The sequence below is a fragment of the Pongo pygmaeus genome, chromosome 16 (assembly GCF_028885625.2).
Source record: "Pongo pygmaeus isolate AG05252 chromosome 16, NHGRI_mPonPyg2-v2.0_pri, whole genome shotgun sequence".
In the NCBI taxonomy this organism is placed as follows: domain Eukaryota; kingdom Metazoa; phylum Chordata; class Mammalia; order Primates; family Hominidae; genus Pongo; species Pongo pygmaeus.
Window position 1 is genome coordinate 63,946,715 of NC_072389.2, and position 17,879 is coordinate 63,964,593.

The 17,879-nt window shown below is 43.1% G+C and overlaps 1 protein-coding gene across 2 annotated transcripts in view; it reads left to right on the forward strand.

Annotated features, from left to right (window-relative positions):
- The window catches only part of LIPC (lipase C, hepatic type), a 161,228-nt gene extending 146,897 nt beyond the window's left edge, over window positions 1–14,331 (forward strand). For both annotated transcript variants that reach the window (XM_054450000.2, XM_063652665.1), the window contains 3 exons: window positions 5,420–5,537; window positions 8,065–8,283; window positions 13,197–14,331. In XM_054450000.2, coding sequence (XP_054305975.1) covers window positions 5,420–5,537; window positions 8,065–8,283; window positions 13,197–13,308 — 449 coding nt within the window. In that variant the 3' untranslated portion in view covers window positions 13,309–14,331. The remainder of the gene's footprint in view (window positions 1–5,419; window positions 5,538–8,064; window positions 8,284–13,196) is intronic.
- The last annotated feature ends 3,548 nt before the right edge of the window (window positions 14,332–17,879 follow it).

The window sequence follows — 17,879 nt, forward strand, 5'->3', positions numbered from 1 at the left end:
CAGCAGGCGATATAGAAAGTCTTTTGGAATTAGACACACCTGGCTTTGAATCCTGCTCCACTAAACTATCTGGATAACTATAGGTCTCCAAACCTCCACTTCCTTATTTATATTCACCAGGATAATTAACACTGTGTCAGTCTAGGTCTCAACAGGAAACAGGACTCCACTGGCCTGGATCAGTTGAAGAAAGCAAGTGGTACTCCTTACAACAGGGTGGACAGTGTTAAGGAAACCAAAAAGGACTGAGGCTGCTCCCTGCCTCTAACAGCAGGACGGATGGAGCCAGGGAAGGGACTAGCCGTGTGAGAACCAGAGCCGTGGAAGAGGGCTGCTGATAATCGTGGGAGGACAGTGGCTGCACAGTCAGGCTCCAGAGCACGGGGGAGCAGAGGGAAAATGCCCCTGCCTCTCTCTTCTCCGCCCTGATCTCCTGCTACTTCCTCTCCCTCCAGTGGTCACACCCAACCAAAAACCAATCGATAAGGGAGCCCAGCAGATGCAGCCTAAGGGATCCCATCCTGGGGCTCAGGGCTGAGCAGTGGAGGGCAGAGTGGATGAGGACAGCAGGGGTAGAGGGAGCAGATGGGCACTACCCAGCAGGGCATCATTATTTAGCCTGTTATGAGGACAAAAATGATGTGTGTAAAACACTTAGTATGTAGCTTAACACATAGTTGGATCTCAACAAACGGGAGCTATTTTATCATTCTTGGTGTCTTTAATACAGTTATATATGCATGTCGTTCTTCACTCAGAGAGCCTGTGAAGTACTCCTTGGAGGCCTAGTGTGTGCTGTGCCCTTGTGGAGATACAAGCAGTAGTGTGGTTCTGAGACGGCCTTCGGGGAGATAAGACATGGACACAGATGCCCATGAGACAAGGCAGAGGCCACAAAGGACCGCAGCTTCTAGTTCTCTTTTTTTTTCTTTTTCAATACTTGTAAAAGCTCTTTATTTTTCCAATAGGATTCCAATTAGAATACATGTTTACTGTAGAAAACGTGAAACTTGCAGAAGAACATAAAGAAGAGAATAAAAATGACCACTCTGCCCTCTCCAGAGATAAGCACTGTTAATATTTTTGTGAATTCCCCCACTTCTATGCATTCTGTTTTGCAGAGTTGGTCTCATACTAGACAGTTTCGTAGCCTGTGTTTTTTTGTTTTTGTTTTCTTTTTCACTTCTTTCATAAGCATTGAAATCATTCCAAAAATAGCTTTTAATGGCTTCATAAGAGTAAATCATATGTTTGGGACGATGAACTGAGAATCAGCAGACTAACTTCTAATTGCAGCTTCATCAGTTATTAGCCACGTGACGACGACAAGTTACTTAACTTTTTCTGAGCCTCAGCTTCTTCCTTTGTAAAATGATGTGGGAGGAAAGATAAAGTAGGCATCTTATAAAGTTGTAAAGAGAAATGAGATAATTATATGAAACTATTAGCTCAATGTCTGGGACATAGTGAAGTGCTAAATAGTAGTTATCATAATTGCTGTTATTAGTTCATAGCCATCCCTCTATTACTGAATATTTCAGGTGTTTTCAGTGTATTTTTAAACAAATGTTAGGAAATTTTTTAACTGAAATCTCTTTCCACAATTCAACTTTTTCCTTAGAGTATAAAAAGCTAGTGGTCCTGGGTATAAACATGTAAAAGTTCAAGTTTGGGAGTCAGGTTGCGTGAGCTGATGCCCCAGCCATATACGACTTACTAGCTGTGTGATCCGAGAAAAGTCACTTAACTTCTCTGTGCTTCAGTTTCCTCTTCTCTAAAATGAGATAATAATCGTATCATTTGTTTGAGGGTTAAGTGAGATGACAGAAGCAAAGCACTGGGAAAAACCAAAATAGATACTAGCCAATGTTATTATCATGCATACTGCCATTATATGCTCTTTTTTTTTTTTTTTTTTTGACGGAGTCTCGCTCTGTCACCCAGGCTAGAGTGCAGTGGCGCGATCTCAGCTCACTGCAAGCTCCGCCTCCCGGGTTCACGCCATTCTCCTGCCTCAGCCTCCCCAGTAGCTGAGACTACAGGCGCCCGCCACCATGCCCGGCTAATTTTTTGTATTTTTAGTAGAGACGGGGTTTCACCGTGTTAGCCAGGATGGTCTCGATCTGTTGACCTCATGATCCGCCCGCCTCAGCCTCCCAAAGTGCTCGGATTACAGGCGTGAGCCACTGCGCCCGGCCTCATTATATGCTTTTAATTGCATTTAGCACTGGGCTGAACACACAGTAGACTTCCAATTAATACGTATCATATTAAACTGAATTGAAGATCAGTTACTATGAGTGTTCCTTGAGTTCTCTGGAAGGTACCCTGACTACTCATAAGGAGGTTAACCCAAGGCCAGTCCTCCCACATCTTACCGCCTCCCCCACTTTGGAAAGAACTTTCCTTTTTGTCTCAGTTTGACTTACAAGACTGTTCACCTGTTACAGAGTTTCCTTGACAAACCCCCAAATAGTGTAAGACCTCTCCAGAGGCTTCTGGGATGACAGGCTAAGTCCGTCTCTCCAGTGGTGCCACCCAAGAGTTTAGGGACCCTTCCCAGGACTTGTGCCTATAGCTCTTTTCTTTTTCTTTTTTTCTTTTTTGAGACAGACTCTTGCCCTGTCACCAGGCTGGAGTGCAGTGGTGCAATCTCAGCTCACTGCAACCTCCGCCTCCTGGGTTCAAGCAATTCTCCTACCTCAGCATCCCGAGTAGCTGGGACTACAGGCACCCACCACCACACCCAGCTAATTTTTGTATTTTTAGTAGAGACGGGGTTTCACCATGTTGGCCAGGATGGTCTCCATCTCTTAACCTCGTGATCCACCTGCCTCAGCTCCCAAAGTGTTGGGATTACAGGTGCAAGCCACCGTGCCCAGCCAGCTCTTTTCTTACTTCTCACCCACAGCCTCTTTTGCTGTCTTGAGGGCATCAAATTGGTTTATTCCAGGCTTGGGATTTGAGCATCTATTGTATTACAGCAGGGGTCCCCAACCCCCGAGCCACGGACCGTGGGCAATTAGGATCTGGGCCTCACAGCCAGAGGTGAGCGGCGGGTGAGCAAGCATTACCGCCTGAGCTCCGCCTCCTGTCAGAGCAGTGGCAACATAAGATCCTCATAGGAGCGCAAACCCTATGGTGAACTGCACATGCTAGAGATCTAGGTTGCATGCTCCTTATGAGAATCTAATGCCTGATGATCTGAGGTGGAACAGTTTCATCCTGAAGCCATCCCCCCTGCCCCCACACTGGTCCATGGAAAAACTGTCTTCCATGAAACCCATCCCTGATGCCCATAAGGTTGGGGACTGCTGGTGTATAGGGTACTGTAGTAGGTACCAGATACTACCTGAGCTAGCTCTTATCTAAAGCAGAAAACTCTTGGCCAATAAATCAACTCTTAGTATTTGGCTCTTGTTGTGAACATAAATAAACATTTGGTGCTTCAGAGATAACCCCTTTAGTAAACCCAAGAGACATCCCCACTCACATGAGCAAATTAAATACAAAATCCAAATGGGAAGATTAGTTTATGCCAAGGATAGGATTGTGTAATCTAGAAACTTGGCAATACAGGCATACCAGGACACTGGAGCTGGTGTGTTAGCAACACAGCATTGGCAGTACCCTCTGCTGGGCTTGCTGTATAGCTACCAACCTCCAGTAGAAATAGTGCCATTTAGGAGTTAGTACATTGATTGATGAAGAGATGAATTTCCACATGCTGGGTACAAGGGATGGATGGTCAAGTGGCTAGTTACCGTGATCTAATTTTTTAAAATTCTCCTATGACAAAGCTTGAAAATCAGGTCTTGAATCCTCACAGGTGATTTCCATCTTGTTAGATGTTAATGTGCATTGTGATATGTCACCCCCAAGCAAACCATCAGTTCATTCATCCCACAAAAGCTTATTCAGCACCTACTTCGTGCAAGGCACTGATAGGATTCGTGGATTAATCATTGTCTAAATAGGAAAGGCAAATACACAGCAAGCATTCCATAAATCCCTTATCCTTTGCCCAAACCAGACACTCATCTTGCCATAAGCCTGGACATGGCCTCAGAATCCATCTCAACACAGGGTTCTAGGCAGTTATTATCAATCAAATGGAATTAACATGCCGTATTAAACCTGTTTGCAATCTTGGAGCTAGAACACTGTAGATACTTAGAGAATATGGAGACAAGAGAGCTCAGGAGGTCAAGGCTGCAGTGAGCCAAAGTGGCACTGCACCCTAGCCTGAGTGACAGAGACCCTGTCTCAAAAAAAAAAAAAAAAAAACAAAGCAAAAACAAAAGCCAGTGCTGGTCTGGAAGCTGGACCCTGTATCCAACCCTGGGGAATCCACTGGGGAGAATATGGAGACAAGAGAAAGAAGTCCAAGCAGTAATCAGCCATTTTGGAATGAGGTAGGATAATTTTCAAAACAGCTCCATAGCTGTGCCGCTATGCAAGCTAAGCCAACACCATATAGGGTGAGGGAAACTAAGAGCACAGATGCTGCTATTTGACCTTGAGCAAGTCACTTTCATCTATCTGAGCTCCAGTTTTCTTATTTATAAAATGGGGGTGATAATAACAATGCCTACATCATAGCGTTGTGATAAGTAAATAAGATGATGCAATGTATTCAACAATGCAAAAATGTATTTAACATTTAATGATGCCATGTATTTAACAACGCCTGTCTAATAGTAAGCCATTTGCTTTCAGTAACTAAATGTAGACTGTATTAGGTAAAGAAGAATAAAATAAATTATCCTCTTCCAACCAACCCATCAGTAGGAGGACATTCCGGACATTTGATAAAACAGAAAGCTTTTAGGCCCAAGTTCTAGAACTAGAGTTATCTTATTTCCATTAGGAAATACACTCATTGAACCTCACAGAGCTTGTTTCCAGGAACTGCCCCAGAATATAAACATTTGGTCACTAGGGCATATATTTCTTAGCTGGAGCTCTGCCCCACCCTGAAACACACCCCATCAGAGAGGGGCAATAAAATGGCAATGTGTTCTCTCTTGCCTTGTCAAATGCCTAAAAGGCATATATTCTTTGATTTACGAAAGGAGACCCTCGCCAAACACACAAAATATTACAGCAGAACTTGCATCCAGAACTCAGTGAGAATGCCAGATATCCTATACTCCTATTCTGCCATCTTTTGTTGGTGAATATTTATCATTATTACATTACAAACACAATATAAGTCCTGTATAGATATTTAGGAAATACAAAGAAGGAAAAAGAAGAAGATAAACCAGCATTTAGGAGCAAAAAAATGTTGTTAACATTTTAATATCTGTCTATCCAAACTCTTCCCTCTGCATGTTTACATTTTAAGAAATAAGAGATTTTTAAATTTAAAATCACTGCTTAAATTTTCTCTCTCTTTCTCTCTCCCTCTCTCTAGTTTATCATTACCAGTTCAAGATCCAGTTCATCAACCAAACTGAGACGCCAATACAAACAACTTTTACCATGTCACTACTCGGAACAAAAGAGAAAATGCAGAAAATTCCCATCACTCTGTGAGTAGGAGGTGTAGCCCCCTAGGATGATAACACGCTTATTTTTCTTGCAGAGTATAAATGGACTCTGTAATTTTCAAGAGTCAGGCCAGCTACAACTACTTTATTCCAGATGCAAACCAAAAAGTATCTGAGAAACGTCTCAATCAATTTAGTTTATTTTGCCAAGGTTAAAGACATTCCCGTGACACAGCCTCAGGAGGTCCTGGTGACCTGTATCCAAGGTGGTCAGGCTACAGCTTGGTTTTATACATTATAGGAAGATATAAGACATCAATCAGCACTTGTAAGATGTACACTGGTTTGGTCCAGAAAGGCAGGACAACTCAAAGTGGTTTGGGGTTGGGGTTGCAGGGGAGCTTCCAAGTCATGGGTGCATTCAAAGATTTTCTGATTGGCATTGGTTGAATGAGTTTATCTAAAGATCTAGAATCAATAGAAGCGAGTGTCTGGATTAAGATAAGGGGTTGTGGAGACCATGGTTCTTATTATGCAGAAGCCGCCTCCAAGTAGCAGGCTTCAGAGACAATTGATTGTAAATGTTTCTTATCAGACTTAAAAAGGTGCCAGACTTAGTTAATTCTCTCCCAGATCAGTGAAAAGACCTGGATAGGGAAGGGAATTCTCTACAGAATGCAGATTTTCCCCCCACAAGACAGCTGTTCAGGGCCCTTTCAAAATATGTCAAAGAAATATATTTTAGGGTAAAATAGTTTAATTTCTTTCAGGGCCTGCTGTCTATCATGTGATGCTATACTGGAGTCAGGCTGGAATTTGGTGTCTTATTGCTACAAAAAGTCTGCTTCATCAGTCTTAAAATCTGGGTTTTAATGTTAATCCTGGTCAGTTGTGCCTGAATTCCAAAGGGAGGAGAGTATAAAGAGGCATGTCCCACCTCCCCTTCCCACCAGGGCTTGAACTCATTTTTCAGTTAACTTTGGAATGCCCTTGGCTGAGAGGAGGGGTCCATTCAGATGGCTGGGGGGCTTAGAATTTTATTTTTTAGTTTACATGGGCTTGAGCATTTAAGCACCAATCACATACAGGGCACTGTGGTAGGCGCCAGATACTACCTGAGCTAGCTGTTACCTACAGCAGAAAACTCTTGGTCCACAAATCAACTGTTAGTGTTTGGTTCTTTTTGTGAACATAAATAAATATTTGGTGCTTCAGAAACAACCCCTTTAGTAAACGCAGCCCATCCCACATGGCCATCCTTGTCAGACAGGACACCCACCCAAGCCCGAACCCTCACGTTCCTCCTCAGCCTCTCCAGGTCCCACCACATGCTCAATGTTATGCACTGTGGGCTGAGCAGACAGGGAAGCCAGAGATGGCCCCACCAGGGCCTGCAGTGCAGAGGCGAGTGGTTAGGGGTGGAGCAGGTGTTCCCAAGGGGTCCCAAGAGCCTTTCCTGTGAGTTCGTAACCCAGAAATTCAAGTGGTATCTTTTGACTTGGCACAGATTTCCAATTTCAATCAGCCTGCTCTGCCAGCCTCCCCATCTGTCCTTCACCCTGTTACCCACCTACTCACTCTGAGGCTCCCCAGACTCTCTGGCCTCTCAGCCCTCAGCATGGACTCTCCCTGGAAAGTGACACTGGCCCCTCACCCACTCCAGGGATGGTCCTGAGCTTCCCGAAAATTGCCCCCAGCTTTGGATCTCTGATCATCACACTGATTCAGTCATTCAGCAAGCATTTGTTGATGCTCTGTCCAACACCTACCTAAGGATACAGAGGACCCTAGCCTCTGGATGCTCACAACCTGGCAGGGTGGGGGAATTCCTAAACAATTCTTCACAGCATACTCAGGAAGAGCTATGCCAAGCCACACAAGGGACCCCCTCATCCATCTGCCTCGCCCTAAATCCACTGCTGCCTCTGCACTGCCAAAAATCTCTCCCAGGGGATGATTCTCAATAGTGGAAAGGGCATCTCGCTGCTCTATCAATGTTGGGATATTTTAATGTCTTGGAGATTAGTGAGTAAAGCTGATGATACCTCAGAGTCTGCATGTAAATCTTGCTCTAAAACGGTGCATCTTTTTATGTGTAGTTTTACTATTACTGTTATGCCTCACTGTTTTAATAGAGGTTTCTGTTTATTTGGGGGGAGGAGCATTACTTGGGAGAGAGTGCATGGTGTAGGCATACTATGTTAAACCTACAGAAAGCTGAACTGTCCAGACACCATTGCCAAAGCCCCACTGTCTCCACAGGGGCTTCTTCCTAGAAGCTAAGCTAGAGAAAGTTAACTAGATTTCTTATAGTGGGACTTCTCGGAGCCTTTTTGATGTGTTAACACAGAAAATAGTATAGTTTTCGCAATTTTATTATCTGGAAATCCCTTTTTTATCCTGGCACACCTACTGCTAGCTCTATCAATAGTCTCTTGAACGCTAGTATGGGAAATGCAGCAAAAATCCCAAGTCATTCAGGGAAATACAACACATCCTGAATGTGTGTGACTGTCACTTTGCTGTTACAACTAAACTGATTGTGTCTGATTTTCTTTGTGTATTCAAGGGGCAAAGGAATTGCTAGTAATAAAACGTATTCCTTTCTTATCACGCTGGATGTGGATATCGGCGAGCTGATCATGATCAAGTTCAAGTGGGAAAACAGTGCAGTGTGGGCCAATGTCTGGAACACGGTCCAGACCATCATCCCTTGGAGCACAGGGCCCCGCCACTCAGGCCTCATTCTGAAGACGATCAGAGTCAAAGCAGGAGAAACCCAGCAAAGGTGACTGCTGATTCAATCTCCTATTAACGTCCATTAAGCACCCACTTGTGCCAGGCAGTTTCACAATTTAATACTCACAGTCATCATGTGAAGTGAGTATTATTAGGCCCTAGTGATGGAGTACAGAAGCTCAGAAAGGTGAAGTGACTATCCCAACTTTACACAGCCACAGGTGCCAGGACAAGGATTCACACCCAGGTCTTTGAATACCACACCAGGGTCTCCCCACTGCCCGTGGCTAACGCTGCCTGCCTCTGGAGCCTGAGGACTACCACACTAGCCCGAGGCTTCTCAAGCTTCAGTGCAGGTGAATCACCAGGTGATGTCAGTGCTGCCGGTCCAAGGTGCTGTGGTAGATGCAACATCTTTTTTTTATTGTTTGCCCAAAGTAAAGCTTTTAACAGATCACAATCTCAAAAATCTCAATGTATCTCTCTCTCTCTGTGGTCGTATCTTTCAAATGTCAGATGCCAAAGAATCACTGGGAAGCCAAACACATTTGCAGAATTCCTGGACCTACCTGCAGATTCATAGTGGGCTTGGGAAGGGGTCCAGGATGCCTGTTGTTGAATAAGAGCCCTAAGAAACTGTGATGTAGAACAATGGGTCACCCATAAGAAATGCTGCTGTGTTTTATTTAACATCTCCCGCGGCCCCAGTCTCCAAGGATACGAAGGAGTTGGGGTGGGGAGCAAAGAAAAGGAAGGATGGGACTGGGCGTGGTGGCTCATACCTATAATCCCAGCACTTTGGGAGGCCTAGGCAGGCGGATCACCTGAGGTCAGGAGTTCAAGACCAGCCTGGCCAACATGGTGAAATCCTGACTCTACAAAAATACAAAAATTAGCTGGGTGTGGTGGCACATACTGGTAGTCCCAGCTACTCGGAGGGCTGAGGCAGAAGAATTGGTTGAACCCAGGAGGTGGAGGTTGCAGTGAGCCGAGATTGCGGCACTGCCCTCCAGCCTGGACGACAGAGACAGACTCCATCTCAAAAAAAAAATAGAAAAGAAAAGAAAAGGAAGGACGCTCCAGTGCTCCTGAAATCCTCCCAGCAGAAGAAAGGGCTTCCCAACACACCCTGCCATAGCAACCATGCTTTTCGGTCATCCGTGGTTCTCCACGGCAGAATTCCTGGCATCCCCGGGCCCTCTCCTCTCTCTGCCCTTCTCTATTCAGGACACGGTCTCTCCTCTCCCACCTTCCCTTGTCGCGAAGGCCATGTTTCTCTTTGGCTCGTCCTCATAGAGGTGGAAAACAGCAGGCTTCTAACCTCTGAACTACCCTCTTCCCTCACCCCCTGGGTTTCACTGCCAGGAGCCGGCCTGTGGCAGATGTATGCCCCTGAGTCCCTTTATACAACCGCACTCTGAGATTTTATCTCCCTGGGATGCAAAATCCTGGCAATTACTAAGAGCATACTCTGCCGTCTGCCAACAGATCTCCCAACAGGATCAATCTGGGAAGATTAAACTACTCGCTCCTCTTCTGCACTGAGCTCTTCTCACATGACTCTTCAGCCCATTGGAGCAGTTCTGCTTCTGAGCTCTGACCCTGCCCAGATGCTCTTAGCTGGAGAGTAATTCCTCAGTTTAGGTGGCTGCTCACCCTGACAATCCCATGTGGCTTGACCTGAAAGGGTGTCTAAAGCACAACACTACCTTTTCCACTGGGGCACACCCATGTGGTACGGAAGAAGAAATGAGGAGAGGGAGGGGCCTGGCATTTCCAGGGCTCCCACACAGGGTGGGCATTGAAGCAGGTGCTCCATGGCATTGATCTCATGTGATCTTTGCTGTGAACCTGAAATGGGTAGTATTGGCTGTGCAGATTAGGAACCTGAGGCTCACAGAAGTTACACAGCTTGAGGACATTGCTCAAAATTGTCCCAGTCCAGATTTGACTGGGATTTGTCTCATTTATTACCCATTTGTTGGGGGTGTGCTGTTTCCAGCAGTTCCTTCTTCCATTAGTTTTGGTTCCATTAATCTGAATTTTCGCAGTCTAATCTAGCAGAGTTGCAGTGCTGGACATTAACATATATATTCATCAAACCCATCTTTAGGGCTGTAGGAGGTACAGCATGCAGGTTATGGGAGCTATAATTTTTTTTAGGTTGTAAATACCAAGTGCCTCCTCTGTGTCTACACAGTGCCAGGTACTATTGGAGAATAAAAAAAAAAAAAAAATCTGAGTTGTGACTCTTGGTAGAAATAAACTCCAGGACCTAACCAGGAAAATAAGATGAATTAATTTTACTAACGGTGTGGTCCATCCCAGGGCTTCTCAAACTTTCATGAACATACAAAGCATCTGCAAATCATGTTAAAATGCAGGTTCTGCTTTAGCGAGTCTGAGGTGAGCCTGATGTTCTGCATTTCTAACAAGCGACCAGGCGATGCTGTTGCTGCGGGTCCACGGACCACACTTTGAATAGTGAGAGTCCAGCATTACACAACCCAGGAAGTGTAAGAAGAAAGTTCAGACCCGTACACTTGGGGCTGTGCTGCAACACACTTTGAGGAGGCCAAGAGGTGTTCCTAGGGAGACAGGCAGCTGGCAAAGCAATATGGCTGGCAGGATCAGATGGACTCCAGTGTCAGCCAGTCCTAAATTCACATTTTAACTTCACTGCTCACAATCTGTGTAGCCTCAGACAATAACTTCACTCTTCAAGACTCAGTTGTTTAGTGATAAATGAGAATCATAATATACATTTCATGAGACTAATAACAACTACTAATTTTTTAGTGCCTTTTGCAGACCAAAATCCCAGAATCGGGATGGGAACATTAAACTCTACACTCTTAATATCGCTGCTAAGTGCAAAGGGGAAAAGAAGTAGGTTAAGTAACTTGCTCTGTGCCTCCATGGAAGAATTCAGTGGAAGGTGGTTTTCTTCCCCTAAAGGCACAAAGTCAGGGATGAGTAGGGTTGTGGAGATGGTGAAGAGAAAGAGAAGAAACTATTGGCCCTACAGCAAGACCAAGTATAATAACTGGCTAAACCTAATGAGAAGACATTCAATTTCCACAGTACTCATATAAATGCAAAATAAAATCAAAGAAATTATCACTGGTTACTCATTAGTTTGGCAGGAATTCAAAAATGGACAACATCCAGAGTTAGTAAAGATGTGGAGAAATGGGCATTCTCATACACTATTAGTGAGAGTATAAATTACAGGCATTTTGTAGGGGAATTTCGTTCAACAACTAACATTTAGTGAGTACCTACCTTATGCCAGACACTGTTGTGGATACCAGATGTATCATAGTGAACAGACAGGCTGGGCTGAAATACAAAAAAATTAGCCGGGCGTGGTGGCGCATGCCTATAATCCCAGCTACTCGGGAGGCTGAGGCAGAGGAATCGCTTGAACCCGGGAGGCAGAGGTTGCGGTGAGCTGAGATGACGCCACTGCACTCCAGCCTGGCGACAGAGGAAGAGTCCGTCTCAAAAAAAAATATATATATATATATATGTATATATACATATATATTAATAATGGAATATTATACATACATACATATTATAATATACATACATATTAATAATGGAATATATATATATATATATATAGTGAACAGACAGTCCTTGGTCTCATGAAGTTTACATTATCACATTTTTAAACATGCATACTACTTTAAGCCAGAATTTTATTTCTAGGTATCTTATCGTCTTTCTGGAGTATCTGTGCATAATCAAAATATGCACAAGGGCTATATATGAATATATATGTACAGAATGTTTGTTGCAGTACTATTAAATAAATACTATACATAATAAGTAAATAGTAAACTCTTCAGAAAATCTTAATGTCTAACAGTAGGAAAAGGCATTGTGGTACATCCTTAAAATGGAATGTCATGCAGCAGGTGAAAAATAGTGAAATAGGCTTCTACCTACTGATATGAGCAGGTCTCTGAGTACCATTTTCTGGTAATAAGGAAAAGTTGCAGGAAAACATATACAACATGATGCCACTCAATATATGTAAATGCATAGGATCAAGTCTGGAAATGCATAAACCAAATCATAAATGTAGAGAGGGGAGAGATGTTAGTGAAGGCCGATGGGGAAGAGGTTCTTTACTATTTGGCTTCATTTATTCCTTTACCATTTGAATTTTCAAGAATGCATTCACAAGTTACTCATAGCATTTTTAAATTTTAAAAGTCCAGTTTAGTGAAGACTTGACCTTAGACGCAATTCAAAGAAAAAAGAAGTAATAAACTAGAATTTTTCTACAGATATATTTATAGATATATATTTAACTGATGCAATTGGAATTAGTAACACAAAATGGTATCTCGGGCCAAGCCAATAGCCAAAGCAGTCTACTTGTTGTTTCCAAAACACATAGTGGTGTCCTCTTTAGTGGACAATGTCAGCTCCAATATGAGGAAGGGGCAGGGCTTACAGGGCTGAGCCAGGCAGAAACCGATGATAGTGGCCTCATGCCAAGGACCTTTAAGAACAGCATTTACAAACTGGAGCTTGTCCAAGGAGGGAAGGCTGGGGAGGTAAGCTTGCCTTAGGAGGAAGGGTTGAGGAACTAGAAATGTTTGCCCTGAAGTCAAGGCAAATGTGGTCAAGGAAACAATAGTCACCCTCAAATCTTCGAAGAGCTGTCATAGGGGAGAACAGAGGAGGGCTGCCCCAGGACTTTCCTTCTTACAGAACTGAAATCACCCCAGTTTAGAACTCCAGGAAGTCTTACACTGATGGCTTTCACTGACTTGGGTTTGTTTTTCTCTGAAGTTACAAAAATATTTGCGAACATAAGTATCTAATTTTAAAAAAGACATCACATGCCTTACACAAATTCAGTGGAATTTGATAAAGGATGAAACAGTTCAATAAGCTCCACCTAAAACTTAATGCTGTGTTTGCTTCCTGTTTTCTATTCAGAATGACGTTTTGCTCAGAAAACACAGATGACCTACTACTTCGCCCAACCCAGGAAAAAATCTTCGTGAAATGTGAAATAAAGTCTAAAACATCAAAGCGAAAGATCAGATGAGATTTAATGAAGACCCAGTGTAAAGAGTAAATGAATCTTACTCCTTATCTGGAATGGCTGCCTTATTTAGAAGCCAAAATTACATAAAGAATCTCACATAAAGCTTAAATAAAGTTTAGATTTAAGGGGGGTATGTTTCACTCTCACGAACTGAGCTTTTAAAAACGATATGATATAACTATTTTCCAGTATTAGTATAACCAAAAATGTCCCAATTTTATCTCTGGTTAAATGTTAATATATGCAAATAAGTACAAATGCAAGAGCCATTTTAGATCTGTTGTTCTAATTTACAATGTCTTTTATAATTAAGTCAAGTTTCCCACATGTCCTTGCTAGTTTATTATGACCCGTTTTTGAACCATGCTAGAAAGATACTTTTTTATTAGGTAACTAGTGCTTCAATAAAGCAAGATTCTAATTAATCACCACTAGTTGTGTATACCAAAATATACACCCTTTAAGACAATACATTTCTTAAAAGAAGAAAAATTATACTTATTCTAATAGTTATACAAATCATATAATGATTTCACAGAACCAAACACTTACAAGTAGAATTCTACTAAAACTACTTGTGATAACAGTGAAAGCTAGACAGGTGGTCATTTTAATAATGGAATTACAAATTAAATAAATATAATTATTGTATCTTACTAATGCTTGCAACAAAAGCTAATTTTAAAAACTTGGAATGTCTCAAAGCGTTTGCTATGGACTGAATGTTTGAGTCACCCCAAAATTCATATGCTGAAATCTAATCCCCAATGTGATGGTGTTTGGAGGTGGGGCCTTTGGGAGGTGATTAGGTCATGAGGGTGGAGCCCTCATAAGTGGGATTAGTGCCCTTTTAGGGTATAAAGGATCAGAACTCTCTGCCATGTGCAGATATGAGAAGGCAACTATATGAAAACCAGGAAGTTGACCCTCACCTGGAAGTAGACTACCAGATCTGCTGGCACCTTTATCTTGGACTTCTCAGCTTCCAGAACTGTGAGAAATAAATGTCTCTTGTTTAAGCCATCCAGTCTATGGTAATTTGCTATAGAAGCCTGAACTAACTGAGAGAGTTAGATGTCAAATTTCAAACTGTCCAATAAGTCAAATAATAATGTTTTGACCAGCAAATTCCATCACAAAGCACATGGTGACAATGGACGCTAAATATGGTAATCAGTTAGATATGTGTTTTACGTAATTCAGAGAGGAGGAACATGTTATGCACATTAAACAACCTAACCTAACATGCACTTAGACTCAGCTATATACAGCCCATAATTCATATTCTCTTCACCAAAGCGGGGTAAACTGGGGCTTATGAAAACAAAAATCCTGGAAAGATGTCTGCCTCTGACTAATCAATTTAAAATTATCTTGCATGATTCACTTTTATTTCCCTTTGAAAGACCTAGAAATCTAAAACGTATGGGGTGGTGGGATAGGAAGAACAGCTGGTCAACGTTTCCAAATGAAGCGTTCTGTCCTGAATGCTAATCTTACCTGCAAAAGTATTTGACCCCACTTTTAGGGAATGTGTGTGAGTGTGTGTCTAAAATTGATAGATAATAAAATGAACATTTCCCATTATGTCTAAAATACTAAGGTTTACAATAAAATGTTTGCATTGGATTGCCAGGTTGTACCATTAACGATCCAGAAGGAATTTAAAATGTCACTTTTGAAAAACAACAGGGAAACACTCTTTGCTGTATATGCAACAGAGTCCATGCATATGTATTCCAGGAGACCTGTATGTGAGCCTTGAAATCATCGCAGCCAGAAACAGCCCAAATGTCTGCCAGTACGATGCAGAAATGAACTGGGGTATAGTCTTGCTAATGGACTGTCGTACAACCGTAAGAAAAATAAGCCAAAGCTACACACACAAAAGAACAGGGCTGGGGCCAGCGTGAGGCAGCGAGGCATCTAGGGAGCAACATTTAAGGAAGCACTCATGCATTTTTCATTTGCACAAAGACACAAAAAAAGGTATAGTATGATACAAACAATAGATAAACACCTGTAATCCCAGCACTTTGGGAGGCTGAGGCAGGCTGATCAATTCAGGTCAGGAGTTCGAGACCAGCCTGGCCAACATGGTGAAACCCCGTCTCTACCAAAAATACGAAAATTAGCCGGGCATGGTGGCGCATGCCTGTAATCCCAGCTACTTGGGAGGCTGAGGCACAAGAATCCCTTGAACCCGGGAGGCGGAGGTTGCAGTGATCTGAGATCACGACACTGCACTCCAGCCTGGGCAATAGGGTGAGACTCTGTCTCAAAAAAAAAAAAAAAACCCCAAAAGGAAACAAAACAATAAAATCATTATCACAAAAGCGAGGCTGTGATAATCCCAGGAAAGAGGAAGGGCACCCTGGAGTTCCAGGTGCCAGCAATAGTCTACTTCTTACTCCAGGTGGTGGGTCCACACACGTTCACTGATTTAACCGTTCTATATACATCTACATTTCACGCACTTTTTAGTATGAATGTCACCTTTCACAATGTGAAAATAAAAAAGGGAAAATAAAGGGCAGAGTTAAACAAACATGTTTCTACTATAGTGTGATATGTTTCAAAAGTAATATAGTTTCACAAGCAATATAATTAGAAATTATTTCATCTTTAGTAAGAAAACTTGAAGTGCCACAATACATGGTAACATTTTGGGCAGAGAATTCAACAAGCATCCAACGTGACAAGTGGTTAACTGGAACATTTGAAACTCCTCTTGGCATGTCCAAATCTGGTTGCCAATTCTGTTGTCTGTGGATTATTTTCACTTGGAGGGATGTGTTCATCGACATCACATTTTCTTAAGTATATTCGAGTAGGGAAGTCAAATTGGGAAACTGAATAATGCAGTCACATCTGTTCATTGCACATGCAAAATGCTGGCTCGTGAACTGATTATACACACCTCTCTCCAAAGAATCTGCATTTATGAGCCCACTCAGGAAAGATAACACTAGCATCTTGCCTTTTAGGCAAAAGCTTATTTGTGCTTCTCTTGTAAGAGAGCACTGGGAAAGAAATGGAATGTCGATTACACTGCAGCTGGGCTCTTTGAGGTGAGTAAGTCAGAGAGAGAAGGAAACAAGCACTCCATTCAACACTAAAATAAATGCACTTTGCTGCATCCCAAAGCTCCCTGTCCTCAATGTTCACCTTGAGTCATGTCAGCCGCAAATACTGAAAAAGCTTGGATTGCAGTACACGTCCGTGGGGCGGCAAGGCAAGGGGTAAAGCTGCCCAGTGCTGTGCTTGCCCTCCCACAGAGGCTGGACTAGAGGAAAGTCAGAGGGATGGGAAATAGACAAGCAAGATGAAGACTAAAGAAAGTCAATCCCAAAAGGGACCATTTACTGGCTAAACTTTTCTTACAACACATACTTCTATTTGAACCCCAGTGATCTGTACATGATTAATGGCTCCCGACACATCTCATTCCTTCCCTTCTCTTATCCCTTCCTCCTTTTCTTTTCTCCTCTGGAATTGCTCTGCCTAACTTAGTCCTATTTATCTACCCAGGCCCAGTTATTTTAACCACTTGCCTCCTAGCCTGGCCAGGCCATGGAGATCTTTCTCTCTTCTGAGCCCCTGGCAGTCACATAAGTGACGCTGTCCGCCGTCCACTTGGCCCTTAGTAATTTGTGCCCCACTGATTCCCCTCCAACCTCCCAGCCTCCTCCCAGCCTCCATGCTGCTCCCTGCCCTCCACTCAACCATTCCAGGGGAGCCCAGGCCTCCTTCCCTGCTCACACCTTTCTCTCTTCATAGGCGATCTCACCCACTCCTATGGCTTTATTTATGACCAACGACATAGGCCAACCATTCTCACTATAGAGCTGCAGCCTGGGCCTTCTCTCCAGACCCGTATTCCCATATATTATGCAATTGTCCATTCAACAGTGCCCGCTGTGTCATCTCTCCCTGCACCCAAAAATGAACGCATGATGTTTCTTGCCCCTGGAACCTGCTCGTCCCCATTCTCTCTGTTGTTTAGCTCCTTGAAGGTCATTACCACCCACCCAGTTGCTGGTGGTGGACTCTGGGGAGTCATCCATTATGTGTCCTCCCCTTTGGCCCCTCACAATCCAACGATCACCATATCCCATGAATTCTACTCTTATTTCTTAAGCGTGTCTATGTCTCCCCACCTCTACAGCCATCAACCCAGCCCAAGCCAAACTATCGCTTACCCAGATGTTTGCAACAACTTTCCAACTCATCCCCCAGACACCCTCCTCCCTCTCAATCCCTTCCCCTCACAGGGACCAGAGTGATCTTAAAAAAAAAAAAAAAAAAAAAAAAAAAAAAAAAAAAAGGTTATATCATTTTCCTGCATAAAACCCTCTCAAGGACCTCCCACGTTTTTTGGAAAAAGTCCAAAATAATTACCCTGGCCTTCAAGGCCCCCAGTCAAGCCCCTTCTTTTCTCCCCAGTCTTGCCTCCCATTACTGTCTGTCTGTCACTCACTAGGCCATTGTCCAACTCCACCCACGGAATGTCCACCCAGCCCGCACTTTATTTTTTATTTTTATTTATTTATATATTTATTGGAGACAAA